Source organism: Epinephelus lanceolatus, chromosome 20 (assembly GCF_041903045.1).
Source record: "Epinephelus lanceolatus isolate andai-2023 chromosome 20, ASM4190304v1, whole genome shotgun sequence".
NCBI classification, from domain to species: domain Eukaryota; kingdom Metazoa; phylum Chordata; class Actinopteri; order Perciformes; family Serranidae; genus Epinephelus; species Epinephelus lanceolatus.
In genome coordinates, this window is record NC_135753.1 from 18,927,978 (window position 1) to 18,952,160 (window position 24,183).

At 41.8% G+C, this 24,183-nt stretch overlaps 1 protein-coding gene across 3 annotated transcripts in view; it reads left to right on the forward strand.

Annotated features, from left to right (window-relative positions):
• dlgap1b (discs, large (Drosophila) homolog-associated protein 1b) overlaps positions 1–24,183 on the forward strand; it is a 119,420-nt gene that overhangs the window by 64,804 nt on the left and 30,433 nt on the right. For 2 of the 3 annotated variants that reach the window (XM_033638927.2, XM_033638929.2), the window contains exons 5-6: positions 8,122–8,299; positions 13,457–13,712. In XM_033638927.2, coding sequence (XP_033494818.1) covers positions 8,122–8,299; positions 13,457–13,712 — 434 coding nt within the window. The remainder of the gene's footprint in view (positions 1–8,121; positions 8,300–13,456; positions 13,713–24,183) is intronic. The other variant, XM_033638928.2, reaches the window with a different exon arrangement.

Consider the following 24,183-nt stretch of genomic DNA (forward strand, 5'->3'; position numbering starts at 1 on the left):
ATCGTGGACTATATTGCTGTCATTGTTCATTTTAGTCAAACCATACAGTTTGAAAACGAGGCGCGGCTCCAACTAGAAAACAATGTTTTGATGCATTGGATGTGCTGAATGTGCATATTAAGGTAGTACAGGAGGAGGCGCACATTAATAATCCTCCAGGACTGTAACATGCTCATGTTTAACCCAAACAATGTGTCATGTGACTGCAGTTGGTTCAGATCGAGGTCGGAACACATTCTCACCACAAATGAACTGCACCAGAGTTTGTTTGTAACTGGACCGAGACCACCTCTTCAAGAAGGTCTCAGTCCGGTTGTTTTGGTGCACACCTGAGTGCGATTGCTGTGTTCATACCTGCCCAAATGAACCGCACTTAGGGGCAAAGGAACCTAAGTTCAATTGAACAGACTAAACAGGGCAGGTGTGAAAGCACCCTAAAAGGCCCCTAAATCAAACACGTTGTGACAATAGTGACAGTGTATGTTACACTGCCCCTACTGTTCATGTGCATATTGCATCTTGCTTTCTAAGGGCGTGCACAACCAGTACTCCAAACAGACACAGCATATGTGTGACAGCCATCAAGCACACACAAGCACATAGTTAAAAGCAAGTATATCTCTGGCCTTCAAATAGCTTTTTTTTCTCTAGCCAATAGACCAAAATACAGAAATATGGAATTTACAAATATATAACACAGCCTTGTCAATTTTTCTTAAAAAATGATTTGCAAAAGTGTTGTTCATTTTCTGTCATCTACCTTATCACTTAACTGACTCATCTTAGTATTGATGTGTGTTCATGCATGATGTAACTGCCTGCCTGTGTGTCTAGTTTGAGGGAGTATACAGTACATGCCTCTGAACATTATGTTCAAGTGTTCACCACAGTCATACTGTGCAGTTTCTGAGAAACAGATGGGAGAGATAAGGAGAATTAAAGGAGAAGAGAAAGTCGACAAACAGAAGGAGATGAAGGCAGCCAGTGTTACTCCAGCGTCTGCCTGGCAGCAGTCTGGCTTATGTGCGAGTCCCTGACTCTCAGTGGCCGCAGCTTAATTACCTGTTCGGTGTTTACAAGTCAGATACACACTTCTATCTTCATAGCTGGCCTCTATCTCTGCAGTGACAGACATAGAACAGACTGAGACTGAGACTTAATTGAAAATACATGATGCCCGTTCATGTACTGAAGGCTCTTCAAAAATTAATGCCATGTTCTCAAGAAAAGCAGTGGGAGTGGGAACATGCGAAGGACATTTTCTCTTTTCTTTTTGAAAGAGCTGAGGTTAAAAGCCAAGCTTCATTACTTAAAGATTTTCATGAAGTTGTTCCTTGTTGCATAAGGCATTCTCTGCTCAGCCACGTTTCTGACATGTGAGCTCATAAAGTATTCAGTCTATCAAGAATATTTCAGACTTGGCAAAGTCTTGAAACACATCAAACTGACTGTATTCACCAGAATTCAGTCCACATGTGTTAAGTTGCACCACAACACAAAGAGCTCACTGACTTTGTGTCTCTTTCTGAAAGAATAGACTATTCAAGTTTCAGAAGACATGGAAGACGGCGAGGTGGAGAAGTGGAGTCAGATTTTTATTGAATTCAGGCCGGGAGTCTTTGAAATTCTTTCTAAATACGTATTTAATCCGCACTGCCTCTAACGTCTCATTGTCCACCCTGTGAGCGCAGGAGGGGGAGAGGATGGCGCGACTGCAAGGAATATATTTATTTATTTAGCTGAATATTTCCAGTGCATTTATCATGTCTCGAAATACAGCCATTAAGCACAACCGTTACACTCATTTCATCAGCGCTACTTAGACATGTGCTGTTCATGACAAAACCGGCATGAAGAAACGTGTTCGCCTATTACACTTTCATCTTTGAATTGTATTTCAAATTACACGTTGTATTTTGGGACAGGGATACCACTGGTTCATGCTGTAATTCAGGCCGAGTGTCTGATAGACTAATTGCCATAAACATATAAATATTGCAGTGACCCTCATGCGTAATTGCGCAAGATGGCACTGTCCGTGCAGTCCCACAGACACAGCTGACAGCATCAGCAGCGCTGATGTGTTGCCACTTATTTTCGCTTTCTTTTATTAGTGATCCCGCTTCTGTGGCCACCAAATAAAATCTTTCTTCAGTCCTCCACCTCCCATTAAAGGGTCTCGAGCTCAGTCTCGGAGAAATTCCGTTTTTTGGTTTGTTTCTCACACCTGTCGCCGTGACTCTCAACGAGAGAACACTCGCATGCCTGCTTATTTATATGCAGATCGCATTCATGAGGTGATTTGCATGACCATTTATGGTTGAACTAGGGCGTGTAGAGGGCGGAATATGAGGCGGATCTGGGTGCGCACAACTCCAGGAGGTCTGTGATTTATAAAGAGAACATTGCGTCCAAGTGTGCATGCGCACGGTTTTATAAATCAGATTAATTTTTGGCGCACGCCATTTTCAGCTTTTGGGCACATGTCGACTTTTAGTAAGAATCCTAAGCACTGTTTTATAAATGAGTCCCCTGGCCTCTAATTAAGACAGGCCTTTATTTGTCAAAATGTGTAGCTATACCTGGCTAGTAAAAGAGACTGGGCGTTTAATTGGGACTAGGCTTTTAATTGAAGTATTACGGTATGTCCTTTCACTAACTGTTGTAATATAATATTAATTCATACCTGATGAAAATATTTCCCATTATGCGACCTCATAACTGAAAGAATTGGGGGACACATGTCATGTTGCAGCACAGGGCTGTGAATGATTAGCTGTGTAATATACAGAGATGAGAAGAACACCAGTGGGTGCTCAGTCATTGTTACTGGTTGCACAAACACAAGCACGCACACACACACACACACACACACACACACACAAGCTTATGTAAGTGCAAGTGGCGCAGCTTGGGGCCCACTAATGACTTGAATTTGGCCCGGGGATTGCCATCATCATCTGATGGAACCCAGTGGAACAAACCAAGCTGCAGTGCTGCACGTTGGAGATAGAGACCGAGGAGGGAGCAGCTGACGTCTTGTTTTCACACTGTGCATTTGGGAGCTGGCACAAGCCTGTGTTACACTCCGCGATGATTCAATAATCAGCTTTGTTGTTCCATATGTTTCGGAGCCCATTCTGTGACCATTGTGTCCTTGACTAGTGAGAAATTGCTCCTGAGAAGTTGTGAGATTTGTTTACTCTCGCCCAGTGCTAACCTTCCTCCTTATTAAAGCACACAGCGCTCAGATAAAGCATGCATTTAAACAGCTGGGATTATTCCTGGCAGACAAACAAGCTCAGGAGAAAATGACATCCTTTCTTGTCTCCCTCAGTCACTAACAGTCGTCTTTCTTTTTGCTGCAAATTCATTTATTCCTGGCCTAGATTTTATCGTGTTTATTTTTTTAATGTCTCAGCGAGAACAGACATCCTGAATAATGGGTTGCAGTAATCACATTTCTGTCTTTCTGTCCTTCTAAGCTCAGTCATCACTCTGAAGACTTTTACTCAGACAGTGACCAACAGAAAGTAGGGAGAGGACAAGGTAATGGGAAATGGAGGATAGGGAAGCTGGGCAGAGAAAACTTCTCAAATGAGGAAACAGGAGGAAGACAGACTGACAGGAAAGACAAGGTGAGGCAAGCGAGGGGACAAAGTGAGATGATGGAGAGGATGGGGAAGAAAAAAACACAGATCCAGGAATACATGAATACTCTCTAATGCTGCTGAAATCAAGACACGGCTTTAGTTAGCCGTGATCCTTGACTGGCAGAGGAACATGTGTTCATTAATGTCACTTGTTCCATAGAGGGACACCCTGGGACAGGCTGAACTTCCTCCCTTAGGTGGTACTGATTACCGGCTAGATCTGCCATTCAGGTTGCCACAAAAGACATCATTGGTTCTGCCGATAATCAGTCCCACAGGGAAATCAAGTGGAGATGTGGATAGAGATAATGGTGTGGGTAGATTCTTACTTGATTCCTCTGTGTATTATGCACAGTCACAGACTGCAGACGGCTGATATGGATGATTCATACAAATCTCCAAGGTTTAAGATGTACAATTTGATTTATTTTTGTTCCTTGGGTTGAAAATGTACCTTCTCATTTCTCACTTGCAGAGTGTGACACAATGTATTAAATGTGTGTTAAAAACAGAGTTTCTACAGACCGTTTTGAGGGGAATCCTCAGACTAAACAAGAACGAACTGAGTCAATAAAACAAACTGGCAAGCATGAGTAACCACTGAATGTCCAGCGTGTAGGATTTAGGGGGAAATGTTCACAGAATGTTTTTCTTTAGTGTATAATCACCTGAAATCTAAAGCTCGCCATATCGTTGTGCAGTAGGTCAGAACAGACAAACCAAAAACCGGCTATTTGCGATTTAGTTGGTTGCAATCTGTACCATCAGCTGCTAGATGCCATTAAATCCTACACCCTAGACTTTTAAGACAGGTCTGATAGCAGCAGCGGTGGGGCATTCCTGACATGCACGACAGGATTGCCCATAGACTACTGGCTTTACGAGAAGATGAATGTTCGATTGGGTCGTTGGACAGAAGAACTCTTGGAATAGACATCTGCTCATATGGACATTCGTCATTAGGAGTCATAAGGTTAGTTTTGCATTCAGAGAAACCCAGGCAGGAGTTCTCAACAAAAATATTGTTTCTGTTCAAGCAGGATTCCATGTCTACTGGTGAAATCAATCACCCATGTGGGGGCTGGGGATGCAACTTGCAAGCTAGCACTAAATGACTGCTACCACCATTACATTATTAGCATCATGGCTGCATTGCTTGCAGGAAGCTAGCTAGCAAGAGCTCGAGTTCATACAAATGACTTATGTTAATGTAACACGACACAATAATTAGTTTGCCCCATTTTTTGATTGAAGTCACAAATAATACTTGAATGATTTCAGAATTTCATGAACAGGACAATCGAGTGCTGCAGGAATGACGTTTTTTTTGTAAGCTGACACAGAAGATAACATCGACCTGGTCACCTATCCAGAAAGCCAATGGAATTTTTGCTTTGGATTTTGGATTACGACAGAAGATAAGCTCTGTGACAAACATGACTTTAAACATGCAATATGTAATTTTCTGCTGCTAGGGGTCTCAAACCAAAACAATAACAGAAGACGGAGTTGGATGACGTCACAAAGTAGTGTGGGATCATGGGAGTTGTAGTCATATAACAGATAGAGATCTGACGTTCCTCACTCCGTGAAACCGTTATAAACAGTTATTTACACTCTATTCAGAAATGCTACTTACTTTAGCTGAGCGGTTAGCAATCTGCTAGTTATTTGAGCAAACTGCTAGTTACTTAGCTTTACAGTTAGCGATGGCTTCTCCTTCTCTGCTGCTCTCTCTTGCTCAGCATGTCTTATGTTTAGCTATTCCTCTGCCTCTTTTATAAATGCAGTTCATTTACCGGCGTCAGCATTATAGAAACCGCTCCGCAGCGGAGGCCGCTGGCCGGAGCGCTGGTGCCCCGGCAGGCAGTAGTGCTTACAATACACTGGTGGAAATGATTAATATTTCGATAACATCAGCCAGATGTTTGCTTACCTGTCTAGTAGAACACACGCGAGTTCGGCGTTGAATTGTAGTCCTAGATTTTCATGAAACTCTCTCCATCTCGGAAAGGCCACACCAATATTTATCCTTGATGTAGCTCTCTTCTTATCCCAAATTCTTCTGGAATCGCTTGGTTGACCCGCACGTTTCCGTTTTACCGGCTTGTTTACCGGGACAGCTTCGGTGTCAGAAGGTGCAGCAACCGTCAATGCATAATCATGATCCATGACGAGTTAGCTTAGCCTAGCAACAGCAACGTTCATTCTCTGACGTCTCATCCGGTCTGCTTCTTCTTCTTCTCCTTCATTTAATGGCTATGGGTTTGAAAAATTGTTGGACACATTTCTGATAATCAAAGTACACAACTAAACAAAATATATAATATTGGTTTAGTCGTTTTTAGAGACTTTTAGAGAATTTTTATGTGGAAAAACTACGTATTATACCTTTAAGATACGAAGCCTACATGTTTTGTTCAGCAAGATAATCTTCACAAATGAGTGCCACATTTATGATCTTTGGAGCATAAAATAAATCGCCAGAAGTAAAAAGCTAACACTAGCTAATGTAATGTTAGCTCAGTCCATGAAGACTTGGATTAGGAACTGGAGGGTCGATGGATCAAGTTCTTATTCGGACCAAATACAGCTCTTTGTGTTGGTGCTCTGACATCTCTCCATTTAATGCATGTATAGGTCCTGTTTGTGCATGTGTGTGTATTTCAGGCCTGTGTCTATGTGATAACAGAGTGAAAAAAATGAACTTCCTCTCAGGGATTCATAAAGTCTATCTTCCTCTTCTTCTAAACGTACTACACCACCATTGCAAAACTTAACATCACCATCACAATAAAGCTGTAAAGCCGTGTTTGCTATGATGATGTTCTTTAGTTTCATTTAGCCACATTTTAGCAACCTTCTTTTTAAGAGACGTAAAAGCTTCAAAATTTAAAGGTGGGGTATTTACTGACGTATTTTATGTCGTAGCACAAAACGTGACAGTCTCTTCAGCTTGTGTTTGCCACAGACCTTATTTCAGGCATCTAACCAAAAACCCATTCAACAAACCCACTGACTTTGAGACGAGGGAGCCGTGAGTAGTAAAATGCTAACTCATTTCCAGGTTTTAGGACTCATTCCTGCACCATTGTATATAGCAGTCTTTACCGTGCAGCCAAAAAGAAAAAAAAAAAAACAGGCAGTCAGTAGCTACAGGGTGTTCATGTCCCTCCTAAACAAATGATTTTTGTGCGCGTTCCTGTCACACGCATCAGGACCGCGGCTGCAGTCAGACTCTACTCAGTGGCTTTGATACAGTAACTTTCAGTAGATTTTGCTCCATATTTATAAAGCCTGAAGAAAGGCTTGGTTACATAAAGATGTATTTTAAAATTAATAACTCATCATCACCTTTATTCCCATCTTAATAGCTCATCTGTCCTTTCATTACTCTGTATCTCTCCATTGTCCTCTTCCCTCTATTCTTCCATCCAAGAATGAGTAATCTAGTTTGCTTTGCTGTGGCTACCGTGCTCTATTTTAAGAAGAAAATACATAATTAAAGTTGACCTGACCGGCAGAGGGTCATAAGAGCTGTGTGTATGTGTAGAGTATGTGTGTGTGTGTGTGTGTGTGTGTGTGTGTGTGTGTGTGTGAATTTTTATACACTCCCTAGTGGACATAAGAGACAGCATGTGAAATAAAGGGGATATTGGTTCCTACTTCTCACAGTTGATTTAAGAGTAGATTTTCTAATCTGTGTTGTAATCATTTCTCTCTGTGCACTTTGTTTTCTGGAAGTTGGTTTAGTAGGCCACGATGTTCATCAAGAGGAAAGCGAGTCAGCTTTTTAGGTTTCATTTCCCCTGATTAATGAATTGTTTAGCTGGCATCCAACTGCTACGTGACCTCCACGCACACACACACACACACACACACACACACACACACTTTCTCACATGTACACACGTACAGGCACATAGGCGTGATGCATGCTGAGCGATCAGATTGGAGGCAGGTGAGAGCTAATGAGACACCTACTCATCTTCCTCGGAGATGGGGATGTGTTTGTGCATGTGTGTGTGTCTGCATGTTGCTTATGTGTCTGTTACATCTGTTTTTGTGTGAGAGTCGTTAGATTAAGAATGCCTCACAGACACACACACAGTTCCTCTTCCCTCCTCTGACATACTATGTGAGTGTTCTCACTGTTAAGTGTTTTAGAGCGTGCTTACAAGGTGCTTCAAGGACACACTGCCTAAGCTACTGCGAGTGTTTCTCAATAGTACTGCGCTTGTTGATTAGATAAGGGTGTCTCCTGAAGCAATTGTGGATTGATCCGTATCTTCGGGTTCATACACACTGCAAGGCACTTTGCTAATATCTTCTCTCCCTCTCTTTTCATCACTTTATCTCTCCCTCTGTTTCCCTTGCTCCTTTTCCGCCTCTATCTTGCTAAGCTCTCTTTTTTCCTGCTTTGACTTTTTCCTTCTGTTCTTGTCCCTCCTTCCCTCTCTCGTGGCAGGATCTCCACAGAGCACTCGCCCAAGCTGCAGATCCGGAGTCACAGCTACCTGCGGGCGGTGAGTGAGGTTTCCATCAATAGGAGTCTGGACAGCTTGGACCCGGCAGGGCTGCTGGCCTCGCCTAAATTCCGCTCGCGAAACGAGAGCTACATGAGAGCCATGAGCACCATCAGCCAGGTTAGTGGCACCCAGGGGCCCTTGCCTCTCTGCCGTCAGACCTTACACCCCCTGTACCTCCACTGCTATGTCCAATAAGGTCGTGCAGGGGGGAGGAAATCCCATCCGTAGCCATCCTAAGGCCTGAATTAACAATCAGGTCACCATCCGGCAAAGTATAAAAAGTATGAAAACCCCCAATCTCCCAATTAGTGTATACGTCTGCGTGCTGTTTTCTGGAGCTCAGATGATTACAGGCGTATTCAGATTAGCTAATTACCATGCAGAACCCCCCACCACAATCCTTTACCCTAATATGCTCCCTCTGCCTTGGAATACTTTGTGATGCAAAATGACAGGCTAAAAATGTTCTCTTCAATTTGGCATCTGCTATGTAAGAGATGAAAAACAAGAATTAAAATGCAGCCATAGGAATTTTATGAATAATTGAGATTGGGATTGGTTCCAAATGATGATAGGTGTTTGCCTTGATTTGATAGTTTTTGAAATATTGAAGAATTGGCCAGGAAAAACTCAACAGTGAAGGTCTGTTATTGTCACAGCTGCTGCAAAATAAGATGTTAGTCATTTTGGATTTTGGGCACAACTTCAAACTCTACATTATTTGGAGTGACAGGGGAGCTTAGCTTACCTTTTTGCCTGGGGTAACGGGGATATGTACTCCCATCCAAAGCCCAGGGGCAACACTTTGCCTCACCGGCTGAATGATGGACCCTTGAGACGTCCCTTCAAGTCCTGGCAGGGAGCAGGCCCAGAGGAGAATGACACACTGGACCTGGCATCTACAAAAATGCCACTGAATAAAAGAGGTGCTGGTATGCTCTCTATCTCACTCACTCACCCTCATATTTGACACATATGCACATTGAGTGTGAACTGACACACACAAAACAGAGGCTTAACATCAGTGGATTGAATCGAGGTCCACAAACCTTTCTGACTCCAAGCTCTACAGTGTATACTCACACTTGTCTGACTGTATGCTTTCTTCACTGACAAAACACCCAAACCAATCGCCGTAGTCCCTCGCCACATCCCATTCCTATGTTTTGTTCCAGCACAATCACCAGAATAAATGTTAGCATTGGACGTTTCTGCAAATCACAGAAGACAGTTTACAATAGTTAGGTTTGTGCCTTCTCTCTTTCCTTACAAATGTTTTCCTTTGTTGCTAGATGTAACATTTTGATTAGTTAGCTGACATGAAAACATTATGTATGAAGATAGCAAGTTTTAGCAGGAGTCAGTAAAGGTTGAACGGTGCTCGCAGCTCATTGCATGGACAGCGCTAGCTTGCTGTTCTGTTACCGAGCTAGAGACTGCACCCCAACAGAGTTGACTTTACTGATTCAAAAGGCTGTGTGTTCAGTACTCACCTGCCGAACTTAAGTAAAGTACAGAAATGGAAGATTCCTTGTTGTGTGAAGTGATTTCCACCCATGCACCTCCAGACAGAGTAGTCTAGCTTACTTTGGAAGCCCAAAGCACGACAATACAGTCAGGTCCATAATTATTTGGACAATGATACAGTTGTCATCATTTTGGCTCTGTACACCACCACAATGGGTTTTAAATGAAACAATGAATACCTGCTTAAAGTGCAGACTCTCAGCTTTCATTTAAGGCTTTTTTCAAAAATGTAGTATGAACCGTGTAGGAATTACAACCATTTCTTCACACAGTCCCCCAACTTTAAGGGCTCATAAGTATTTGGACAAACTAACATAATCATCAATTAAACAGTCAGTTTTAATACTTGGTTGCAAATCCTTTACAGTCAATGACTGCCTGAAGTGTTGGACACATAGGCATCACCAGATGCTGGGCTTCTTCCCTGGTGATGCTCTGCCAGCCCTTTACTGCAGCCGTCTGTACTTCCTGCTTGTGTTTTGGGTGTTTTGCCCTCAATTTTGGCTTCAGCAAGAGAAACGCATGCTCAGTTGGATTCAGGTCAGATGATATGACTTGGCCATTGCAGAACATTCCACTTCTTTGCCTTAAAAATGTCTTTGGTTGCTTTTGCCGTATGCTTCAGGTCAATGTCCATCTGCACTGTGAAGCATCGTCTAATGAGTTTTGAAGCATTTAGTTGAATCTGAGCAGATAATGGTGCCCCAAACACTTCAGCTCTCATCCTGCTGCTCTTGTCAGCAGTCACATCATCAATAAATACAAGAGAACCAGTTCCACTGGCAGCCATACATGGCCATGACATAACAGTACCTCCACCATGCTTCACTGATGAGGTGGTGTGCTTTGGATCATGAGCAGTTCCTTCCCTTCTTCCTTCTCTTGTCTTCCCATCATTCTGGTAGCTGATCTTTGTTTTATCTGTCCATAGTATGCTGTTCCACACCTGTACAGGCTTTTTAGATGGTTTTTGACAAACTCTAATCTGGCCTTCCATTTTTAAGGCTAACCAATGGTTTGCATCTTGTGATAAACCCTCTGTATTTATTCTAGTGAAGTCTTGTCTTGCTTACAAGAGCAGCAGGATGAGAGCTGAAGTGTTTGGGGCTACATTATCTGCTCAGATTCAACCAAATGCTTCAAAACTCATTGGATGATGCTTCACAGTGCAGATGGACATTGACCTGAAGCATACTGCAAAAGCAACCAAAGACATTTTTAAGGCAAAGAAGTGGAATGTTCTGCAATGGCCAAATCATATCATCTGACCTGAATCCAACTGAGCATGCGTTTCTCTTGCTGAAGCCAAAACTGAGGGCAAAACACCCAAAACACAAGCAGGAAGTGCAGACGGCTGCAGTAAAGGGCTGGCAGAGCATCACCAGGGAAGAAGCCCAGCATCTGGTGATACCTATGTGTCCAACACTTCAGGCAGTCATTGACTGTAAAGGATTTGCAACCAAGTATTAAAACTGACTGTTTAATTGATGATTATGTTAGTTTGTCCAAATACTTATGAGCCCTTAAAGTCGGGGGACTGTGTGAAGAAATGGTTGTCATTCCTACACGGTTCATACTACATTTTTGAAAAAAGCCTTAAATGAAAGCTGAGAGTCTGCACTTTAAGCAGGTATTCATTGTTTCATTTAAAACCCATTGTGGTGGTGTACAGAGCCAAAATGACGACAACTGTATCATTGTCCAAATAATTATGGACCTGACTGTATGTTACATTTATACAATTTATATGTATGGGATATGTTGAATCCTTATGTTTCAATTTTATGTTGTGACAACGTTGCGGTTAACGTGGTTACGTTTCAGCATAAAAACCACTTGTTTAGGAAAAGGAAATCAATGTGTTTTGTCTTAAAATTGTCACTAAAACATGTCTGGATATGTCCACACTCTCGTCAAAAACCACCTGCTTTTGTCGCTATAAACACAGATGGACATGTACCAAACACTTGTTAAAAACACCTGCTTTCGCTGTTTCAAATATGGCTGGACATGTCCCGAACCGTCATTAAAAACAGTCACTTTTGCCGCTACAAACATGGCTGGATATGTACCAAACTCTCATTTAAAATACACCTGATTTGTCCCTACAAATATGGCTGGACATGTCCTAAACTGCCATTAATAACCACCCACTTTTGTCCTCACCAAAAAGACTGGACACTTCCCTAACTCGTCTTAAAAACACCAGCTTTGTTGCTACAAACAGCTGGATGTGTACCAAAGTATCTGTTAACGAACACCTGCTTTTGTCACTGCATATAAGTCTGGACATGTACCGAACTCCTGTTTAAAAATACCCTCTTTGGTCGCTACAAACACGGCTGGACATGGACCAAACTCTCATAAAAAACATTATTTTTTTTTGCCCCAACAAATATGGCTAGACATGTCCCGAACTGTCATCAATAAACATCCCTTTTTGTCCCCACAAAAAAAACTGGGCACTTACCAAACTCTCGATAAAAAAACACCAGCTTTGTAAAAACCCTCTTTGTTCACTACAAACATGGCTGGACATCTACCGAACTCTTGTTGGTCTGGCGTAGGTGTCACACCAACAACATCAGACATATGAAGCGAACAAATGTTACATATCCGTGGTTTGTAAAAATGTACAATGCCAACATATTATTCTGGTGACTGGGCAGTTTGCTCAACATTTTTGGACTGGCTGAACAAGGGCAACTTTAAAGAATGGAATGGAGCTTCGTGTTATCTACCCTCACACAACCCAATCTGCACCCATCTCACAAGTCTGTAGAAAGAGCTTTCCAAGTTTTATTTCTTTTCCCTTTAGATCTTCCTGTTCTGAAACCCCAACTGCATTAGCTGATGATGCAGGTGTAGATAGATTTCAAGTCACATCTCAACTCTTAGTAGTCCTGGCTTTGACACTTACTAATTCTCACCTTTAATAACAACACTTGTAGTATTTCACTCTGTTGTGCAGCCCTTTGAAGTTGTACCCTACAGTGATTCCTCCCCCTCTGCACTCCTTGGACTTTTCTATTTTTCTGGAATACATTCCCACTTTTAAGTACATGTTAATTTCTATATATGGCTTAAAGCTTCACAAGGCAGTGTGGAAGTAATAATTGACCAATTTGAACTAACATACTCAGCAATTATATGGCGCACTTAATCTGAACACAGTTTGCTGATGTTTAACAGCTCGGCTCGTCTGTGATGCTTAACCAAAGAAGACTAAATTGCGCCGAGAACATTGTTCACTTCAAATTCATATTTTGATCGCTTTTCCTTAATGGATTTCAGCCAAAATAACTTTTGTCATTAAGAGGTGTCTCAGGCTCTTCTTTAAAAGACCAATCATAGACTTGATATTTCTCCGTGAGTGTCAGTATTTGACAACAGAATTCATTTTTGGCAAACATGTTGAATCAGCCTGCCTCAAATTATGGGAACACTGTCTTTTTTTGGAGCCCCCAATTTGTGATTTAAGTGTGTTTGTACATAAAACTCCTGCTTGGCGAAACTTTAATCAGTGAAATAGCTCTGTAACATTGAGTCTTACAGCAAAGCGATGCTTCCCTGGCTTTTGCTTCTGTAATATATTGTCCCTTCTCCTTTGTCTTGCACTATACTGGGGTGCGCCTGTGCATTTTGATTTCTCCCCTGTGCTCGGGCGTGCACTCTCCTGTGTGTGTTTTATCGTCTGGGTGTTTGCGTGCACGTACTGTATGTCTGCGTGTGTCCCCTCTTTCACAGGTGAGCGAGGTGGAGGTGAACGGGCAGATTGAGGCAGTGTGTGAGTCAGTGTTCAGTGAGATGGAGTCGCAGGCGGTGGATGCACTGGACCTGCCCATGCCTGGCTGCTTCCGCATGCGGAGCCACAGCTACGTGCGTGCCATAGAGAAAGGCTGCTCGCAGGAAGAGGAGGAGGGAGGCGTGACGGTGGCCATCAGAAGGACCAACTCACCCCCGCGCACCACCACCACTGTTAGAACCATCCAGAGCAGCACAGGTTGGTGGGAACACGCGCTCAACACACACAGACTCATGTACTCATGAACATGAGTGAACATACATAATCCATGGCGCATTATAAATTGATATGTGTGCCTAGAAAGTATGTATTATAGATGTGCTGTGAGTCAAAGTTATGCAGCATGTGTGTAGTGTCAACAGCAACAAAATTAAATGAATAATTAGTTAGCACAGAGAGAGATTTATCTTTGTATAAATATTAAACTTTGGAATAAATATTAGACTTTGGAGTATTTTGCAAAAAGAAAAGTTGCCTCCGTTAGCTAACCGGGGATATTTCACTTTGCAAACACAGACCCAAACCCTCTGCATTATTATCCATCTGACCCAGTTTTCTTCTCAGATACAATTTGATGAATGCAGAACTGTTTTTCCCACATAAGAGCTTATTCGAGCTGTAAAGCTCACTGGCTGCTGGGTCTTATTTTGGCCCTCTTGTGTGCCTCATGGTCTGGAGCGCTTGGCTTTCCAGCATTACTGCATGCAGCATTGATGCTGAGTGGTGCTGGCACCCAGCACTGGGTGCTTCTGCGTTTCCCACTGCAAATCCAAACGTCATTCCCTTAAATTGTGCAAGTTGAGTCACCGCTGCCTGACGCACACTCGCCTTCTCTCCCACATTCCTTTTTAATTATGCCAATTAAAAGACAGCATTTCCGCAAACCCAGCTGACAAGGTTACAGTCTAATCAAACACATTTACTGCAAATTGGAAGAATGGCAAAACTAGTTCAATCAATTCAAGGTGCTTGAAATTGATTCTCAGCAAACATTTATTTAATGCTGTTAGAGTCTCCCTGCAACTGACTTCCTCCGAGATTATAATTCATTCCTCTAATTAATAAAATTAGTCTGAATATAAAAATGCATCCCAGTATTCTTATCATTTTCCATCTACTGACAGGTCTGCGTAACAACACAATTAAAGGCAATAGAGGATTCAGTTAATTGTTCTATTGTGTAGTGGAAGTTATTGATCTATAAAAGGAGACTGATAAGATCAAGAGAGGAACATTCGGAGCTCCTTCCCCTGAGGAGGGAAGAGATAATGAAGACCATCTATCAGCTGAGGTGTTGTAGGGACTAAACTCTGGTTTTCAAGCCAGACAGCTGCTCTGTAGCGCTACACACACGGCTGCTACAGATGATACAAAAAGCCTCGTTTTTTCTTACTCCCAGCTGTCTCGTGTCTCTTGCACATTTGAACTGTCTTGATCTGTAATCGTTTGCTGATAAATATATTTAAACCCTTCTCAGGTAGAAATTGACTTAGCAGAGGTGTCTGTGTGTGCTTGTCTGTTACGCAGCACACACGTCTCCGGCAGTAGCCTCACAGCTGTTGGCAATTTAATGAACATCCATTTTTGGCACCTGAGTTTGTCACATGATGAATGGACGTTGTAGAAGTACAGAGAAGAGATATTAGTGTCGTGTATTCACTGATAATCCAACATTATGCTGCTGCTTCCAATTGAGAGCGATCCTCTTGTGTGGTTTGCGTGGCTCCCTGTGATTGGCTTTCAGCTTCTTGTGACCCTTGACCTTCATTTGCTGTCAACCCTATTGTGTCTCGGGATCAGCTGCAGCTGAGGCTTAAACAGTCGTGACAGGGAGAGTGGGTTCGAGTGATATATTATGAGGCAATGTGGGGAGCAGTTCACCGCGGTTGGTAGTGAAGGTAGGGGATTGCCTCAGATTACTGTCATAGTTGTACCACCGCACAATTCATCACCTCCTTAGATCTTCACCACTGAGTCGTCAGTCACTGTAATTAATTAGCTACCTCTTCTTTTTCTCCTCCTGGGGAAAAGGCTGTGATTGAAGAGGAGGGGAAGAGAGGGAGATTGGAAGGAGAAGTCTGACTACATTTTGCCTGTCTCACTCCCTCAAAACGTGCACCGCTGCCACGTGTGTGTCATGCGGGAGTTAACGTAATTACCATTTTCTGACTTCTACACACTGTTCACACACGTGTGAAATACAGGGCTCGCAGGTGGCCTCGGACCCTTTAATTAATACCACTAAACATTAATTAAGGCTCCTTGAAAATCTGATTTTTGTGGGGCTGCAAAGATCAAGCTAAGTATTTAATATTTATCTGCAAAGTTGAATTGGAGAGGAGCAGCACTGAGAATGCGCCTGACAGTAAACAGGCAGTCAGTGCCTACCTAGCTCATGCTGCAACTGCTTGTATGAACGGGAAGTGATGTCGCCTCACAAATGAATGCAAACTATAAATTCTGGCTAATTAATGCGGCCCTGCTCTTCATTTGCGTATTTGAAGCCTCATTCACTCACGATACACATAAGATATGATTTACTTATGGACTGCAGGCATGGCACCAGTGTAAGAAAGCAGAGGTAAATGTTTTGCATATGGAATAAACAAGTCCATATGCAAAATAAAAACCCTTACTTATCCAAAGGCAAGAATAAAAGAGGTCCTTGGACTGTCCTTTTCCCTGAGCACATGGCATATAGAATGTATAATTGTGGGGTGATGTTGTATAGTTTGCATTGTGAGTGCAGGGACCCCCCAGCCCTCTGTTGTCATAGGGCATTTTGCACACTGTGTTCACACCAACAAGTCGAACAGTAGGACGAAGATTGTTCTGAATTAGTTTACTGTTTACATCTGACTCTGCACTAAACATTGTATAAGTACCCAAAAAAGCAAATGAACTTTGATGTTATCAGCCAGCCAAAGTTATTCAAGGTAGGTAGGCTAGATACAAGCCTATATTGACCATGCACAATATGTTTTAACCCACGCATTCAGATTCAGAATACTTTATTGATAGAGAAATTATAAGAAAATAGAAATAGAATAAGAAGTATCCACATTATGCCACAATATATAACACAATATATACATGTAAATAGAAAAATGTAAGGAAATAGGGCAGCAAATAGTGGTTAGCACTGTCACCTCACAGCAAGAGGGTTCCAGGTTTGAATCCACCAGCTGGCCGGCCGGCCAGGGCCCCTCTGTGTGGACTTTGTATGTTCTCCCTGTGTCAGTATGGGTTTTCTCTGGGTACTCCTGCTTCCTCCCACAGTCCAGAGACATGCAGGTTAATTGGTGACTCTAAAGCCTAGTTCACATTACACGATTTCCACCCCGATTTTGCGTCGCGGAATCTTTTGTGTGTTCATACCTGCCGACGTGTGCTTCTGTCATCGGGAGTCTCGCCAACTGCATTACGACCTGTGCGTGCACACCACAAGATTTCTCCACCCTCGCCGACAGAACCCCAGATAACGCGGTGACATCACCAAACTACATTTTTTAACTTGGAGACAACACATCGTAAAGGCATGGATATTCTTCCCAGTGTTGAATCACATCTGCCTCCAGGGCCTGGGTCCAAACACAACGCACTCCCCGTGATCCTGTGGATGCCACCATTGTTGTTGTTGCTTGTCACCTTGTCAGTGTTGCCAGATCTTGGGAGAGAAACAAGCAACCAGGGCTATGGAAACAAGCCCAAAAGAAGCGATATATACAGGAGAAAGGCGATGTTTAGAGAGCAAGCCCAAATAAGCAATTCCACTTTGGAAACAAGTAAGTTATTTGTAAGTGACTTTACAAAAAAAACAAGCCCAAAGTCACGGCTAATAAGCTGACCTGTCAACCCTGCAGCTTGTCCTCCTCACATTTCTTCCGTCCTCCTGCACGCTGACGTGGGACGTATCCCGCCTCTCATTGGCTGATGCTCTTTGTCAGTCGTGTCAGCCTTCTCCAGTTTTCTAGCATGCGAGATATCCAGTCCCAGTCGCAGACGAGGGGGCGACTTGCTCATAGGCTCGTTCACACATGAGGGCTCGTCATGGCAGACTATCTGCTGACTCACCTCCAGCCCAAGGTGGCTCTTAAGAACATCAAAATTGCGGTGAAAATCGTGTAACGTGAACTAGGCTTAAATTGCCCGTAGGTGTAAATGTGAGTGTGAATGGTTGTCTGTCTCTATGTGTCAGCCCTGTGGTAGTCTGGTGACCTGTCCAGGGTATATCACGCCTCTTGCCAAATGGCAGCAGGGATAGGCTCCAGCCCCCCTGTGACCCTGTACCAACATAAGTGGTGACAGAAATTGAATGACTTAATAATTATAAACATATAAGAACGGTGTGTAAGAAATGGAAATATATCAAATATGTTGAAATATGTGCATTGTGCCAAAAGTGTACAAAATGTAAATGCAAGACTAGAAAAATTGAAAATTACATTTTAGATAAGATAGCACTGTACAGTTGAAATATTGCTCAATGTATTGCACAGTTGAATGATCATTGCACAAAACGTGTTAACAAATGATGTTACTCATTGAGTTCAGATTACACTCAATATGAATAACCATTAGTGTTTTGTTAGTGTAATAATACATTTAAGAAAAGTAGTTTTACTCTATAAATTGCTCGAGGATCAGAACAAACCCATAGACAGACAGCTAGAATGGAGTTTCGTGTTATAGGCTTGAGTGGTATGCATTATACAATCCACCATATTTATTGCAGACATTTGAAACATTCTCTTGCTTTGCTCTCGCATGTATAAACTCGTAAACACATAAACAAATAACGGATGGTGCGGTGACTTCCTGCCAAGTAAACAGTCACAGCTTTTCCCTGTTGTTCCATGATGCAGGAGAGACATGCATGCAGACGCTCACACGCACAGACGCACACGTACACACATGCATTCATACATTTCACAGGCAATCTTTTGGGAGCCCCAAAGTGAGAAGTGAAGATGTTGTTGTGGTGAATATTGCATGATGTTTCAGGGGGATGGTTCAGGCAGCAGTTCCAGAAAAACAGCTCTGCGCTTATGGTTTCTGCTCCCACTTGTCACGGCGGCAAACCACTAAGATATCACACACATACACACACACAGAGACAGGTGTGAGACCTATCAGCTTCCGCTCATGCTCCTCTCCAGTTTGCCCACTGTGCAGCCCCAGCCCATTATTATTGATGATCGTTTTAATCCTGAGGAAGGAGACTGAAGTACGGGGCTGTCCTTTGATCTCTTCTCTTTGAACGTCAAGTGGCTGTGGCTGCGACTGCCTGCCTCTGCACCCACTCAGACTGGCACACGCGCGCAGTCGCTTACACACACATATTACTACTGCATCGGACAGACATGTTGGCCTAGACATCAGCTCCTTTGGATCGGTTTAACAAAATCTGGAGCAGATCCTCTTTTACAGCTCGGGAAAATCCATAGCAATCGGTTAATGTGAGGATTTTACTGCCTCTAAGCCCTGGCTCCTCCACCCCACGTCGTCTCCAGTTAACATATTCATCACCTCTTCACTCTGCTTTGTCTTTCCCTTCCTTGGCCTCTTATACAACAGCTAGATCCCCTGCCTTTTCACAACAGCAGTTAGCTGTGTGCGTAAATCAACCTGTTGTTTCACTGGGAAGACGCATGACCTTGAATTAGAAAGAGTATACACACAGATCTTAAGTCTGGGAAATGTGCCATAGTTTCTGTTCCTCCTCCTCTCACCCTCGGTCTCCCTGGCTCACTGACCTGCTGTCAATTACCCAGCCTCATTTTCCCGGCATCTATTTTTCAGAGGTGCTGAGGGATTGGCTGAAAAGAGTGGCTTTCCTCCCCTAGCTCCTGTAATAGGCTACAGGACAATGTTTAATTTAATGGCTGTGAATCCTACAGCCCCGAACAGAGGCGTTGCGCTCAATAAAGCATTCCTTAAGTAAGCATTTGTGGCATGCTTGTGGCTCATTTTGCTGATGGTCTTGTCAAACACTCGGTGGAATACCACCTCTCCATTTAGTTTCCTGATGCAGCTCTGGGCGCACTTTCCTATTCGTTGTGTAGCTGAAACTCATGAATAATGATCGCAGAAGCATTCATATTCTGTGCTTTGTCCAATATTTCTTTATCATTCAAGCCAGGTTTCCTGCTTCAAGCATCAATAGGAAACAACTTGTTTATCTCTCTAGATACAACCCAGGAAATCCACACATGCAAAATAAATAAATAACTAAAGATGCTCTAAAAAATAACAGGCATTTTTTTTTAAGTTTCATTTAAAACATCATGAGGGATAGGAAGAAACCAGCTGAAAAAATCAAGTAACTATCAATAGGACTGCAAGAAGACTTCATATTTCATATCCCCTTTAGATCCCACACATAACAAAGAAATCATTTCATACAAACTGGCTGTTATGCTCATTACACAGGCAAAACTAAACGCTGCTTAACAACCAGATTAAATGCGCATTCAAGACAACCCTACAGGGCTGTGTATAAACTAATGTCACAATACTGTCATCTTTAACTTCAATACAATAGCGTGAAAAGCATTATTCGTCACCATTTTCAATACCAACAGGAAAAACTGAAATTGGGGACTTTTCTTAAAAGATAAATATAACAGGCTATAGCATGATGATGACTTCTGTTAGTACTAGTACTAGTACTACCAGTAGAGCAGCAGAATGACCGCAGTAAACACTAACAACAATTGAAATTTAGTTATTAATTCAAGGCAAGGCAAGGCAAGGCAAGTTTATTTGTATAGCACAATTCAACACAAGGTAATTCAAAGTGCTTTACAGAGACATTAAAAGCAACAAGACGCAATTTAAAACAATAAAAACAGTCGATTAAAAAGGGAAATAGAAATTGAGAATGATAGTGATAATAATAAAATACAGTAACATAAAATAAAAAGAGGCTCAATACATTGAACAGTCAGGATAAGAAAAGAAGTAGAATAATAAAAGGCATAAATCAGCAGTGTGTAGTTAAAAAGTACGGGCAGTAGAATACAGCAGGTAAGTATTTAATCTAAGAGTACGCTTCAGTAAACAATAGTGTTTTTAGCCCTGATTTAAAGGAGCTGACAGTTTGAGCAGACCTCAGATCTACAGGAAGTTTGTTCCACAGGTGAGGAGCATAATAACTGAATGCTGCCTCACCTTGCTTGGTTCTTGTTCTTGGAACACACAACAAACCTGTTCCAGATGACCTAAGGGGTCTGGATGCTTTGTAAGGAACCAGTAGATCAAGCATGTATTTTGTTTCTGGTCTTTGTAAGGACTCTGGCGGCAGCGTTCTGAATCAGCTGCAGCTGCCTGATTGATTTTTTGTTAAGGCCTGTAAATAAGCCATTGCAATAATCCAACCTACTAAAAATGAATGCATGAATAAGTTTTTCCATGTCTTGTTTAGACAGAAACCCCTTAATTCTAGCTATATTTTTCAGGTGGTAATAGGCAGATTTAGTAATAAACTTTAAATGGCTGTTGAAGTTCAGGTCTGAGTCAATAATAACACCATGATTTCTGGCTTGATTTGTAGCTGTCAATGACATAGAGCCAAGGTGGGCGCTGATCTTTGCCCTTTCATTTCTAGGGCCAAAAATTAATACCTCTGTCTTTTCTGGATTTAGCTGGAGAAAATTCTGGCACATCCAGTCATTGATTTGATGAATACAGTTACTCAATGAGAGTAAGGGACTGTAGTCGTGTGATGACACTGAGATATAGAGTTGCGTGTCGTCGGCATATGTATGATAGGAGATGTTGTGATGTTCCATAATCTGGGCTAGGGGTAGCATATAGATGTTGAATAGAAGTGGTCCGAGAATGGACCCTTGAGGAACCCCACATGTGATCGTAGTTCGCTCAGATTCATGGTTACCAATTGACACAAAAAAGTCCCTATCTTGTAAGTAAGATTTGAACCATTGTAGCACAGTGCCGGTGAGTCCCACCCACTTTTCCAATCTGCTAAGTAGTATATTATGAAAATTAAATTAAATTAAGATACTAATGAAAACAATATTCGATAACACTTTACTTGAAGGTATCTACATAAGAGTGACATGACACTGTCATAACTATGACATGACACTGTCATGAACTTGTCATAAAAATTATGTATATGTCATAAACGTTTATGACTGCTGTCATTAAGTGTCATTTGGTTTTTGTAATGACAAGTTGACATTGTTTGGGTTGTCTTGATTATGACAACTTGACATTAATCAAAGTGACATTACCAGAAGTTGTCTTTGTCATGACAAGTTGACATTAAATTTGTTTGGGATGTCATTATGACAACTTGACATCAACCAGGATGACATTACCAGAAGATGGCCTTGTCATAACAACTTGACATTAACAAGAAATGCACCTCTGTTTGTGTTTATGACAAGTTGACATCATGATTGTTATTGTTATGACAAAGACATCTTCTGGTAATGTCATCCTGATTAATGTCAAGTTGTCATAATAAGGACATCCCAAACAAATTTAATGTCAACTTGTCATGACAAAGACAACTTCTGGTAATGTCACTTTGATTAATGTCAAGTTGTCATAATCAAAACAACCCAAACAATGTCAACTTGTCATTAAAAAAACCAAATGACACTTAATGACAGCAGTCATAAACGTTTATGACATGTACATAATGTTCGTGACAAGTTCATGACAGTGTTTTGTCATAGTTATGACAGTGTCATGTCACTCTTTTATACAACAGTTAGTTCCGGCCCTGCAATCTGATTGGTCGAGAGACAGTAAAACTGTGATGATATTGGAGTACAACATCACGGTTATTTCACTGTGTATGTATCACTCCACCTCACAGCTGATTGCAATCAACAATCAAATCAAAACTGACGGTTAGTGTCAGTTAGGTCAGCAGTTGCGTTGTAGGCTAAATAATTCATCCACTGTCAAACAGCCAAAAATATGGATTTATTTCCTAAAATAATTTTTGAATTGAACTATGAATGGTCATCAGAGTAAGATGAGGGAGAGGAGAAGCTGAAGCACATCCAGGTTTGTCAGTGTTTCATCAGCGGAGCTCAATGACTTGGAGAAAAGCAACATACTGTCAGATCAGAAGGCAGAGTTGTCTGTGCCTGTGAAGCCACAGTCCGCCATGTCACCAGTCACCAGAGACTTATTTCATCGGCTGCACAATTAATGGAAATGTGCAGATAAATGTGTGTAAAGAGTAAGCGCCTGGCGCACCATGTCTGCGTTACATAGCAACGGTGACAGCGGAGTCCTGAGGGAACTATTTTTGTTGGCGGAAGACAAATAAAATGCTTAAATGATCTATTTTGTCCTCATTTTTCAACATTTCTTAATCAGTCTTGCTTATTTAACTGTTGAACTGTTGTATAAAAGCAATATCACACTCGAGCTCGTGATGTTGTATTGTGATATCGTCACAGCTGTGATTCGGTCGTAGGCATGAGGCCGCAGGTGACGATATCACAGTACAACATCACTCCCTCTCGTGTGATATTGCTTAAATGTAGATACCTTCAAGTAAAGTGTTATCTAGTATTCTTCTTGAGGTAGAGGGCATGCTCTAAAGCCTCTGAGATTGTCACACATTCAAAAGGCAAAAAAGTCCAAGACAAAACTGCGCAATGTTATTTCCTGTCCTTCGTTCTTCTGTATTTTATGTATTTTCAAGTAACAAATTAGTTATTAAACAATCTAACAGGACTTATTACTATTCTTCTAGGCCAGGGGTATGCAACTTGCGGCTGTGGAGCTGATGCAGCTTTTTAGCCCCTGTCCAGTGGCTCTATGTGGGTTTTACAAAAATATTACAAGAAAATGAATAACAGGTTTTTTTTAACATTTTAATTTGAATTTTTCATTACTGTAGGCCTAAAGGGATTCTTACATCTTCCGGTTGGAAAAAAGTAGAGATGTACCGATACTACTTTTTCCTTCCCGATACCAATTCCGATCCCTGAACCTTAGGTATCTGCCGATACCGAGTACCGATCTGATACCAGCGCATAAAAAAAATGGATGGGATATGAATTGTTGTATGTCTCAACTCCTAAAACTCTATGTAAAATATTAAGAAATTAATATATAATAGTAGAATGAATGCCATAAAACTTTTTTTTAATTGTTATTATCCAGTGTTGACATAGATCAAGACACAGGTTAAAGTGCAGAACACAATTTGGCAAAAAAGACATTTTAAAGGCTACAGTACAATGCTTTTTAAACTCCGCTCCGTTTCCATTTCGTTTCCCTGTAGCGTGCATATGCGTAATGACATGAGGCATTACGTGGTATTGGATTGGTCATAGGCTGTACTCGCCGATACCGCATTTTAGGCAGTATCGGAGGCATTTCCGATACTGGTATCAGTATCGGTACAACTCTAGAAAAAAGTGTAACCTACATATTAAAAAAAAAAGAAAGAAAAAGTTTTAACTAAAGTGTGTGTCCTCAATTTTGATGACCCTAAATAGCGGTGGCTAGTTAGCAGTGGAGTCTCCCTCACTAGGCTAGCTATTGATTTCAAATCCAAAAAAGAATAAGTCTCGGACGAAAACAGAGAACTTAAGAGTGAGTGGCCCGATTTCTTTGCTTTGACTTGCTTTCTAACTTTGCATTGTTTAAGTACCATGTAATCATAAAAAGC